At 42.8% G+C, this 13,146-nt stretch overlaps 1 protein-coding gene across 3 annotated transcripts in view; it reads right to left on the bottom strand.

The window, feature by feature from the left end:
- The window catches only part of nectin1b (nectin cell adhesion molecule 1b), a 181,066-nt gene that overhangs the window by 153,193 nt on the left and 14,727 nt on the right, over positions 1-13,146 (bottom strand). For all 3 annotated transcript variants that reach the window (XM_073850379.1, XM_073850381.1, XM_073850380.1), the window contains exon 3: positions 5,307-5,458. In XM_073850379.1, the coding sequence (XP_073706480.1) occupies positions 5,307-5,458 (152 nt within the window). The remainder of the gene's footprint in view (positions 1-5,306; positions 5,459-13,146) is intronic.

Raw genomic sequence — 13,146 nt, forward strand, 5'->3', positions numbered from 1 at the left:
CGCCACTTTTAAATAATCAGCTGATCAGCAGAGCATCGATGCTAAGACAGAGATTTCGCTTTACTTGGACATGACCACCTAGTTTCACATATATATCTGACTCAGCCTGAAGGACAGACGCAGGTAATCGCACATGCTCAGTCGATCTCTCTCTCTCATTCGCTGTCAGTTTAGGCTTGTTAAGTGCAAATCTACTGAGCCTCTGTACAAATCAGGTGCACATTACGTTACCGTTACTAACTTATTACTAAATTAATATTCAGTACACATGCATTAAGAGTAAAGCGAGAAGGGCAAAACCTTACGTAAAAAGAAAACATGCAAATATCGCGGTTGCTGCGGTTGTTGCATTCCTCTGCGGTTATGCTTGTCAATAGCGCGGTATTGCGATATTGCGGTTATCTCGACAGCCCTAGAACCAATCAAATCGGTGTATCTGATGTAGGCGGGCCAGAGGCGAGCTAAGCTGATGACGACAGCGTCGACGTCCGGAATCATTAACATTGAAAGATGGCTACAGATGAACACCAGTTGTTTGAAACGGCTTTGGCCGCTACAATGAACGAGTTAGACTTGGCTTTTCATATAAAAGAGGAACAGAATACCGCGCTCGATCGTTCCTTTGCAAGAAGGACGTTTTTGCTGTTTTGCCGACTGGATACGGCAAGAGTTTAATCTATCAATTAGCTCCGCTCTGCTTGTGATTGGTCGTGGCGTTATCCAATTGCGTGCAGTGAGAGTTTCAAATGCACGCTTGGTGCCGCTCCTCAAGTTAGGCCCTTTTCATTGCTCGATGCCAGACCCTTAATCTTAATAGATTTAGATTTATCTTTATTTATTTTGCCAAAAAAAAAAACTTATTTGACAGCAATTTTGCTGACTGGATTAACACGGGTAGAAATAGAGAGAGAGAAAGAGAAATGTGTTAGTCACATGCAAAAGAAACAGAAAGCAAGAGAGCGCAGCTGTTGAAGAGTTGAGATCCTCTCTCTTTGAGATCTCCACAGCTTCATCTTCACAATGTTATCATCTCTTCCACACAGTCTCACAGCTGTTGCAACCTCCTGCAAAGGCGTGCCACCCTCGCCGCATGCTTCAGACAAAACTCTTCTTCTCCCAGGTGTAGGTAGGCGAACAACGGACAACAGCTTACGCAATTCATAAGAAGCCACGGCAGAGACGTGTTGCTTGCCGTAAGCTGCGTCCCTCTGGCACAGACGCCGTCTTTGCCGTTTCTCCATCATTGACGATACTGGAGGAGCCAGTCACGTGAAAGTTTCAGCTCTCGCATGGACTCGGGCGATGGAACTGAATGAGCGCAGAACACTGTTTTACGGTGTTTGAGTGGGCTACTTTTGCCAGAGGTATCACTTCCACTCTTGCAATGAGAATGAGGCTGTAATAGCCCATATGTGCTCTTCTGTGGAGAGGTTTCCCTCTAGCCATGATAAGGACAGATGGAAAAGCCTTATTAGCATCTCGTTTGGCCATGCGAGCCGTGGTGCAAAGCTACAGGGACCGACAGGCTGCGCCGGTGAAAATTTTCAGACAGTCAGAAAGGTTTTGCATTGTCTCCGGGACTGACTGCGATTAGATGAGGCCTTTGCACTTTAAAATCAACATGAGCGGTTTGCAGCCCATTTCAGTTTTGCAAGTCTTAATATTCAACAATAAATATGAGTGGGGCAGGGCTTGATTTTAACCATCAGGCATTGATTGCAGTAGCTGTTAGACACCAGAATGGAACCAGATGGTTGGAGGATCGAACAGTACGAGAGATTTGAGACGTCAGCCAATAAGAACATTTGTTTCAGAGGCAAGTTATTACATTTCCATAAACAATTACAAAAATATTTGGATAACAAACATCTCTTGACACAGTAAGATCTGGAATGTGCATTAAGAAAATTAAAAGACTCCATTTTGATTTTGACTTTAAGGCTCACCCCAGCTGAGACAAAAAACATATTAAATAAATCACAATACTTGATTGTGTTAAGAAATGCAAGCTTTTTGTAATTCAAGTTTTCTGAAATGCTGACAAAATGAGACATTATCTAATTAATTATGCACTAATTTGCATACATTTCCAGAATGAAAATCTGAATGTTAGATAAAGCCAGGTTTAGAATTATTGTTTCATTTTGTTGACATAATGAGGTAAAAGTTATAAAGGGGATTTTGGATTAAAGAAAAAAAAAAAAAGAAAATACCGTGAAAAGAGCATGTTTTTAGGAATAAATATGGAATATAGATAAAACTAAAACTGTAACGCTTTGATGCACATGCTACTAAAGTGGAGACTTACTGATGAGGAAAAAAAAATACTTTTGCCTTTGCTGTAAAGTCGTTAAGCCATTTGCAACCCATTTTACTTAACCTGGTGTGTTTCTGAGTTAAGATATTTATCAAAAAAAAAAAAAAAAAAAGAGGCAGGATTTGGTTCTAACAATGAGGCACTGATTGTAGCAGTTGCACACTAGAATGGAACCAGATGGTTGTAAGATTTAAAAGGAAGAAATATTTGAGATGTCAGCCAATAAGAAAAGTTGTTTCAGTGTTGACGTTATTACATTTAGATAAACAATTGCAAGCATTTTTGGACTGATCAATCAAGCATAAGGCCAGGAATGTCCGTTAAGGTTGCATTTTGCATTTGCATTTCATGTTGACTCTAAAACAAAGGATTGTGCAGTGATTACAATCCTCAATGCACTGTGCGTAGGCCGAACATCTCAGTCACGGTTATTAATGAAATACTCGCAGGAATGTGAATGAGATTAATATGGAGTCGTAAAGGGAGAACAGCTGCTGCCATGGAAGTAGTGACTACAAATAAAACCATAATGAACTCATAAAAAAGGCAGATGAGCACAGCATATAGAATATTTAAAGCCGCACCACTAGTGGAACCAGACAAAATTGCGAAACTAATGATTTCTAATTTTCCAAACAGGTAGCTTCAGACTCACACCACCGGTTGAGCCAGAAGGTCGAGCCACAGTGTTTACACTGCCCAGAAAACAATGACCTATGTTTGTCGTGCACAAAAACGAAAATTCACACACATATGAAATACATCACACCAACAATTCCTTTTTCATAAGTATCATTTTGATATTTCAATATCTGAGCTCTCCCACAAACAGAGCCGGAGAGAGAGAGAGGTTCAACGACCTCCCAATGGAATGATCCATCAAAGGATAGATGTTGCCGTAGAGGAGGGATCTATCATCAAATGGGCACATGCAATGCGGAAACAATCCCCAGGCATTGCCAAACAGAGGTCGGAAAGAACAAATAAGGCTTTCAGAGCATGTTCTGCTGGTGACCTTTGGAGAGCGACAAGGAGAGAGATGTGCAACTTTATGAGAATGATGTTTTCTGGAGAGAAACCTTCTGTACAGAATGAGGGAAGGTGAACCCATAGGAAAAGTGTCACAAATTGGTTGTACTTAATAGTGTAATGGTTTCTCCTAAAGAAAAGTGGAGATCTTTGCTAAAGTTTCCTGCTTCCCCAGAGATCTTAAAATAATAAAATGTCTCAAAATATTATATGATTTCACATGCAAATGAATAGCAATCAAGTTAAGTTATTAAAGTGTAATTATTATTATTTAGAGGCCCAAACTGCAAAAAAGATGCAGGTTGGTGCAGTTGCTCATATTTATATGGCAAAAGTTGCAATATACATCAATGCCTTTTTATAACAGTACAGCAGATCACTTGAATATGACGTCAATAAATATTCAAATAAATATCAGTTGTCATCCTATTGGAGAAACATCTGAGACAAAGTTGAGACATGAAATATATTAAAATGCACCACTGCAAAGTTCCAAAGTTCTGTAAACTCACATCGTGACCTATTGCTGAACTCTCACCATTTCCTGCACTGCCATACCATATATATATATATATATATATATATATATATATATATATATATATATACACATTCATACATACATACATACATATATAACGATCAACAGATTATCTTCCAGCAGAAATGCTCCTTCACCACTCCTCATTCAATATCAGCCATTCAGACTTCCATTAATGCTTTGCCTGTGCCTGCAGAGCATATCATCAAAACCTGCCATGGAAATAGATGACATCACCGCATCCCCAACACATCACCAGAAACGCCGGCTGAGACACAGCGGGACGAGGAAGGACTGAAAGTTTACACGCAAACACACCCACGCACACAAATAAATGCAATGAAAAGCAGAGCCGTTGACTTCAGCATGCAAAGCTATGCATGTTAGAAGCTCCCTGTTGAAGCACAGAGAGAGGCGCACAAGCTATTATCAGAACAAAACTGAAGAAGCCTCCATTCTCTTCAAATATTGGACCAATTTTGAGGTTCTGCTCAGCAAGCTGAGCAGCATCACCTCCTTTCATTATCTCCTTTTGTTCTTAATGTATTGCACAGCCTACAGAGTGAACTACAGGTTTTTGATATGACAATTAGAGCGAAGGCAGAGAAACAACTTCAGTTTTGCTCTGTTTCGTTTGTAGTTCTTGTTTTCACCCAAGTAAAGGCGGAGAAGACGGAGAAGATGTGGGAGGCGAAAGTAGCTTGGAGAAATGTGAGATTGTTGCAAAGTGCCTGTGATCAATACTAAAGAGGCAACAAAACTGTGATGTTATTTTGGGGGGGAAATGACAGGGCGCTTTATTCTGTATCTCAGGATCTGTCTGTGTATGAGTGAATATTGTGGCTGCTGGCAGCACAGCCTGATGTATGATGTGAGAAATTAAAAAAGAAAAGGAAATAACAGCATTTTCTTCCTCTCTACTGTCAGGTTGTTATGATAGGTAGGAGGACAACCTCTATAGGTGCAGAAGAGTGCTAAAAATGTATGCGCAGGCTTCAACATGCACACAGTGTGTTTTGACATTAAAGCCACACTTCACATGTTTGAATGCCATTTGCATTAGATAATAAACTATAAATCCAAGTAGGATTTATAAAAAAAAAAACGTATATATATACCTACATACAAAGGAGCTCTACCAAAACTGTTTAAAAACCCTTGGCTTAAGTGTACAAATACTTTTTCTGTATCTGAGTGTGTTCAACAAGAGTGTTTAATGAGATTGTAAATGAGCTCCTATAATACAGGATTCTTTTTTCACTGGCTGATGTTGACATGCTGTAGGGCCTACATGAAATGCTCAACTCTTACAAAACTCACATTTCTGGAGCTACAATTGCCTTGGCCCAGATTAAAGCTTTCCCAAAAGCAACACACACACACACACAGGATAACTTTAAAAAAACATCCGCAACTTACCCGTCACATTGACCTCTACCAATCCAGAGCGTGTGCCGATGCTGTTGGTGGCATCGCAGACATACGTTCCTCCAAACTCATAAGTCACCGGGCCTTTGAAGAACAGGGTGTTGTTCTTGATTTCAATATTGTTGGGAAGCGATCCATTTAACCTGAGAAAAGCAGAAAGATAATATTTTCATTCTACCCATATGGAAACAGAGTTGGCTTGCATTGGGTAAGATTGGGATGGTAGGGTAATGTCAGTAGATCAACTGTTACTATGAGGACTGATTCAATCTACAGTGTTAAAACAAACCAAACATACCAAGCATACCTATGCACATCTCAAACCAGCAGACGTGAAGGGTGGTACAACAAAACAACTAAACAAGCCCTTACAGGCCTGAATGTTGCCCCAGGAAAGAGAGAATGATTTGGTGAAAACAAACAAAGACAACAAACAGAGATGTCACATGTGTTGCTTTGCTGCCGCTCTATCAGATCTGGGCTGCTGCACCTGAAGTTGGATCCCAAGAGACCATGACAAACCGATCAGGAAAAATGTGTAATCCAACTGACTATGCTGCTACCATCAGACTATAACTGTAGTGCCCTAATTCTGGACTTTTTATGGTTCAGCTCAGCTGCCCCTCGGGTCTAGACCTGCCCTGTTCTTCTTCTAAAGCTTGACAGAGGTCACAATCTTTGGCAGATGTTCTTGTGGCAGATGTTCTCCTTGCCTCTTATCAGAGATCAGTATAACAATGCATCCCCAGGCACCAGACAGTTTCAGATCATCTTGTTCCCACTTAACAAGTTCCTTCCATCTCAATGACACCCAATCTGCCTTGACTTTCAGGGTCTGGTTGACTGGTGGTGTCCTTTCAAACCGTCTAACGGTAGTGTTCTCAAAGCAAGATACACAAAACAGTCAATCCGCTAGTACAATAAAGCAACCAAACAATGAAACGCACAATTTATTCAGATCAACAAAAGGGTGAGAGCATAGTAGAAATCAGGTCAAGTCTCAGTCAGAGTGGAACAGATCACGCATAAACATTGTATACTACAAGATTTCAAAAAAAGCCGTTCTGATCCTACTTGGATAAGGCACATTTGAAGTTGTTTACATTTTTTGAATTCAATATTAATGAGACATAAACAGCCTATACACTCTTAAAAATGAAGGTGCTTTAAAAGGTTCTTCACAGCGATACCATAGAAGAACCATTTTTTGGCTCCACAAAGAACCATTCAGTCAAAGGTTATTTAAAGAACCATCTCTTTCTTACCTTTTTATAATCTGAAGAACCTTCTTTTGACACAAAGAATCTTTTGTAAAACAGAAAGGTTCTTCAGATGTTAAAGGTACTTTATGAAACCGTTTAGACAAAAAAAAAAAGGTTATTTTATGGCAACTTGAAGCACTTTTATTTTTAAGAGTGTAGGTATGTTGACTTCATTTTGATATCATTTTGATCACCGTGACTTGATGTAAAAAGAACCAAAACAGTAATAATATTAGCCACCTTTATGCATTTCTGTTTTAAGATTTTCATAGTAACTACTAAAAATGTTTTTAAATATACATCTATTATTATTTTAAGGATGTCAAAAGACATAAACATCTCTGAGTGAAAATGTGAAAGTTATGTGAACACAGTATAAAGCTACTGTATGTTAATGATCTATAGTATACTTGGTGGATGAATTGTGGTATTAATTGTGATTATTAGTACTAGCATATACAATTTGTTATTGTACATTTGGTCTTTCATCATCGTGCTGTTGTCAGTGTTTCATAAAAGCAAAGCCATTGAAGTGTTACACTGATTTTACCATGGTTAATTGGTGTTGTTAAGTATGATGCAAAGTAGAGCAATAACTACTAAAAGTTCAATTACAAATTGTATAACCCTTACCAACACACACCACTACGTCTATCCATATTCAATTTCATGCAAAACATCTCTTGGCTTGGGTTGTATTATTTTTCAAATGTTTTTCTTGTCTTTAAGCAGAAGTCATCTGTTTGCTTCCTAAACAGTTGCTGTAATATTCATAACTTGGTTTGAGGATAAGACCTTTGAGACACATTTCAGCCCTAAAGGTTTCTTTAAGCAGAAGGTATAATGTGTTTCCCTAAATGCTGACTGCTGCAGAGCAATCTGATAAGATCCAGCAGACGGAAGACGGGAGGAGAGATAGATAAGGAAATATGTCACAATGAGCTGTCTGAAGATAAACACTCTTAGTGTGAGTGTTTATGACTGTTCTGCTCGCTTTATGCCATATTTATGGTGAGAATCTCTCGGGCATGTTTTGATAGCTAGGAAATTAAAGCAAAACTCAAACTGAAAGTGTGTGTAGGTGTGTGAGAGAGAAAGTGCGTAAGTAGTCACATCATATTTCAATATGAAATCTTGATATTCCATATAGTCGTGCTTAGCTAGACTTCTGAGAACCGGCATAAAGTCTGGCTCAAATAGTTGCTTATTTCAGCCAAAAATCACCCATTTAGACACAAAAAGAATGTCTGGATGATACAGTCACAGTTTGTTTCATTAAAGGAAAGGTCATCTTAAATAGCTGTACAATATTGCAAAAAGGCAGCCAGATTGGAGCTTCCCACATTAAAACATGCATCAAGTGGTTACTGAACAAACTCTGGCTGCTTTAAGCCTGAAACAATATTTCTTATAGGTTCAAATGGAATATTGGAAATATTGGAAATATTTCATTCAGAATATTTAATTTGACTTGTTGCAAAGTTAAGTTGACTTGGAGTTGGTCAAAACCCCAAAGCTTGATAGTCTTTTCGGTTTCTTCTTCACTTGTGTTTTGGAAATTCTGTATAGAAGATACAGCAATAGCGGCCCTAGTGTATAAAAATGAAAACATGGATTCTCACAGCACAAGTTTAGCTCAAATATACTTACTTTTTCTAAGTATAAGTCAAGTATACTTAAATTTCATTTTAAGTATTTTACCGAGAAGCATATAAAGTAAATTTCTGAGAAGTACATAAAAACAGACTGAAAGTATACTTTCCTATTTTTAACAGCGACTCAACCTATAGCGTGAGTTTGTGGCAGGTATATGCATTTTTATCAACCAGTGTTAGCTCTTGGAAGTGTTTGGAAAACCTGCAAAAACTTTTTTTTTATTTAATTTGGTGTAGCTAGTAGTGCAAAAATTACACACTTCACACACACTTGGGTGTTCTTCCCAATGTTATTATCTGTGGATTTTCAGAAGGGCATTTGTGTAATATTAATGCATAACGTAAAATATTCAGCGTTTATACCATGTAACAGACTTCCGCACATTTGTAATTGAACTGCAGCTAGTGCTTGTGTCATGGCCACACCAGGCTCATCCTCCACTCAGATCACCCAATCACCAGAATACTAATCAGCAGCACCTGCGTCTAATCACCAAGCCCTACAAGAGCACGCTCACTGCACTCCCTCATTGTCTGGTCACCCTCGTGGAATTAGACTCGTATGTATGCTCTAACTATATGTTTCAAGGATTACCTTTATTCAAGCTTCTCCTTTCGTTCTCCCAGTGTTTCCTCGTCTCCTACAAACTCCAACTCCAACGCTCACTCCAACGGATCTCCTACCAGCTCCTGGCGACCAGCCAGCATTCTATTTGTGCAGTGCGTGCTCTGATCGTCTGGTAATACACAACTCTCATTCATCAAGACCAGCTGTCTCTCACCAAGGACAGTTAATTCATCTGTGCTTTGCTCATTCTGCTTTGTCAATAAACATACCTATTGGATTTACTAACATCTCTCGTCTGAGTCTGCGTTCCGTTACAGATGACCAGACCATAACATCATGAATCCAACAGGTGTAGATCCCTTCCAGGAGCTGGTAGATTCACTTCGGAAAGTCCTTACTGTACCCGCGAGCACCGCACCTCCGCCTGCACCGCCGCCAGCACCAGTTTCCACGCCCTCTTCTTCGGCTCCTGTTTACACCGCCAGTCCCGTGGTCAATCCAGCGCCCTACTCAGGCTCGGCGGAAGAATGCAACGGGTTTCTGCTACAGTGTTCGCTCGCCCTCGAGATGCAGCCGCATAGATTTCCCACTGAGAGAGCTAAGATTTCATTCATTATATCTCTCTTGTCAGGTCGAGCGCTCCAGTGGGCAGAATCATTATGGCAGCAAGATGGACCAGCCACCCATTCTCTTAACGTCTTCATCACTCATTTCAGAGAGGTATTTGGACTACCTGTTGGAGATTCATCTGTGGGTGAACAATTATACCATTTACAACAAGGTAGAAGTTCAATCCAAGACTATGCTCTCCGATTCCGTACCCTAGCTGCCTCAAGTGGATGGAATGAGCGCTCCCTGATTACAACTTATCGCCAGGGGCTGGAGCCCTCATTGCGGCTGCATCTCTCGGCATATGATGACACCATAGGGCTTGAGCGCTTTATCCAACTGTCCGTCAGAGTAGCAAACCGGATAAGAGGCTGTATGGAGGGTAATTTGTGCCAAAACCCTCTCCCTCTCCGCCAGCCAGAGCTTCCCAGCCCTCCAGAACCAGCTTTCGAACCCATGCAGATCGACTATTCACGTCTTTCATCGACCGAACGTCGACGCCGGCTGACCCAGGGCTTATGTCTATATTGTGGTCAAAATGGACACATCCTTCAGACGTGTCCCATCCGTCCCCCCAGGCCCATGGTGAGTGTAGTTTCATATTCCTCTACAAATGCACGCCCACTCACCACTGCCGTTCAGCTCACTACTCCTCATCACTCTGTTACAGTACACGCCCTCCTCGATTCTGGGTCAGCCGGCAACTTCATCTCCCAAGACCTCTGCAATCAACTTGGACTCAAGAAAAAAGTAAATAATATCCCATACAAAATCCAATCCATCACAGGTAGTCCCCTTGTGCAAGGAAAAATTCGTTACTACGTGGGTCCCCTTCAACTTCAAGTCGGTCAGCTCCACATCGAAGAAATCTGCCTGCTGGTTCTGGAGAAGTCCACCGCTGGGATTGTTTTAGGGCGTCCGTGGCTCGTTTTGCATGATCCCACCTTATCATGGACCACTGGCGAAGTTCTGAAGTGGGGTAAGGATTGCTTCTCCAGATGTTTCCCTCAGATACCCAAACCAGTAAGCCAGAATCTCACCCTACCACTTAGCTCCACATCCATTGAGAGTCCGGTTGAGAAGCTTTCCGTGGAGATACCTGCAGATTATTCCCACTTCAGTGACGTGTTCTGCCCAAAACGAGCCACGCGGTTACCACCTCATCGACCATGGGACTGTGCGATAGAGCTTCTGCCCGGTGAACCAGTGCCCAGAGGCAAGATATATCCACTCTCCATCCCTGAACAGAAGGCCATGGAGGAGTATATCGAGGAGGCACTGCAACAAGGGTACATCCGTCAATCTACCTCCCCTGCTGCTTCCAGCTTTTTCTTTGTTGCTAAAAAGGACGGAGGCTTGCGGCCTTGCATTGACTACCGGGCACTTAACAACATCACTGTCAAATACCGTTATCCCCTTCCTCTCGTCCCAGCCGCTCTGGAGCAACTTCGCGGAGCCCGCATCTTCTCTAAATTGGACCTCAGGAGTGCGTACAACCTCATTCGGATACGTGAGGGGGACGAATGGAAGACAGCTTTTGTCACCCCTACAGGCCACTACGAATATCTAGTTATGCCCTATGGATTAGTAAATGCCCCCTCCGTTTTCCAAGGATACATGAATGAGGTGTTCCGGGAGTGCCTCCACCGTTACGTCCTAGTGTACATTGATGATATCCTTGTGTACTCCCGGAACGAGGCCGAACATCGCCAGCACGTCTCTGAGGTCCTTAAACGGCTCCGTAAACATCACCTCTTCCTCAAAGCAGAAAAATGCACCTTCCATCAAACCTCCATTCAATTCCTCGGTTACGACATCAGTCCTAAAGGCATTCAGATGGACGAGAGGAAGGTAGTAGCAATCAAATCCTGGCCCATTCCTACATCTGTCAAAGAACTGCAAAGATTCCTTGGTTTCTCTAATTTCTATCGTCGTTTCATCCACAACTACAGTGCCATAACCTCTGCTCTTACTGATCTCCTGAAAGGTAAGCCCAAGTCTCTGTCCTGGACTCCAGAAGCTGGCCTAGCAATGAGGACTTTGCAACAAGCCTTCACTTCAGCACCTCTCCTGGTCCATCCTGATCCGGAAAAACCATTCATCATAGAGGTGGATGCCTCTACATCAGGAGTAGGTGCTGTCCTATCACAGCAGCAGGGGACCCCATCTCGACTCCACCCATGTGCCTTCTTTTCCAAGAAACTATCCTCGGCGGAGCAGAATTATGATATCGGCAACAGAGAGCTTCTTGCCATCAAGCTCGCCCTGGAGGAATGGAGACACTGGCTGGAGGGGGCCCTTCATCCTTTTGTGGTACTTACAGATCACCGTAACCTTGAATATCTCAGAGAAACCAAACGATTGAATCCCCGGCAGGCCAGGTGGGCCCTCTTCTTTACTCGCTTCAACTTTACCATCTCTTATCGCCCAGGAACCAAGAACACAAAGGCAGATGCTCTCTCCCGTCTCCATGCTCCTTCCGAACTCCCAGATAAGCCTGAACCCATCCTCCCTCCTGAACTAATAGTAAGTCCGATCCAATGGGCCCTGGATGAAGATATAGCAGCCGCCAGTGTCTCCGATCCTGCTCCGCCGGGGTGCCCCAATAATCGCACTTACGTACCCAAGTCTCTACGCAATCGGCTTATCCACTCTTCGCACACATCCCTGGGCACTGGTCACCCTGGGACCAATCGAACCCTCTCGCTGCTACAAGATCGCTTCTGGTGGCCTGAAATGCTTCAAGACATCAGAAGGTATGTGAGAGGATGCCAGGAATGTGCAATGTCGAAATCACCACGACACCTTCCATCAGGCAAGCTCCATCCCCTTCCCATTCCTCGGCGTCCATGGTCACATCTAGGAGTAGATTTTGTAACTGACCTGCCATCATCTGAAGGCAACACCTGCATATTGGTTGCAGTTGATCGGTTTTCCAAAGCTTGCCGATTGATCCCACTCAAAGGACTGCCAACGGCTATGGAAGCAGCCGAACTACTCTTCAACCATGTCTTCCGCAACTTTGGCCTCCCCGAAGATATAGTGTCCGATAGAGGCCCTCAGTTTATTTCCAGAGTCTGGCGATCCTTTTTCTCCCTCCTAGGTGTGACCATCAACCTGTCTTCTGGATACCATCCTCAGAGTAATGGTCAAACCGAAAGGAAGATCCAGGAGATAGGTCGTTACCTCCGTACCTTCTGCCACAGCCACCAGAACTCCTGGAACCGCTACCTGGCATGGGCCGAGTACGCACAGAATTCCCTCCGACAACCATCCACGGATTTAACACCATTCCAGTGCGTACTCGGCTACCAACCCCCTCTATTTCCCTGGTCAGGGGAGCCATCGGATGTACCATCGGTAACACACTGGTTCCAGGAGAGCGAGAGGGTCTGGGACTCAGCACATCAACATCTTCAGCGGGCAGTACGTCGACAGAAACATTACTCCGATGTCCGGAGAGCCTCCACTCCAGTCTTCCAACCGGGCCAGAAGGTTTGGCTCTCCACACGGGACATCCGGCTCAGACTCCCCTGTAAAAAGCTGAGTCCCAGGTTCATTGGTCCCTTCCCGGTCATCCGTCAGATCAATCCGGTCACCTATCAATTACAACTACCAGCACATTACAGAATTCACCCCACATTCCATGTTTCTCTACTTAAACCTTTTCACTCACCTGTCTCTTCTGTCCCCACAGAGCCTGGCCCAATCGAGGAACCCCCTCTTCCGATGGTGCT

Source organism: Garra rufa, chromosome 11 (genome assembly GCF_049309525.1).
Source record: "Garra rufa chromosome 11, GarRuf1.0, whole genome shotgun sequence".
Classification (NCBI taxonomy): Eukaryota; Metazoa; Chordata; class Actinopteri; order Cypriniformes; family Cyprinidae; genus Garra; species Garra rufa.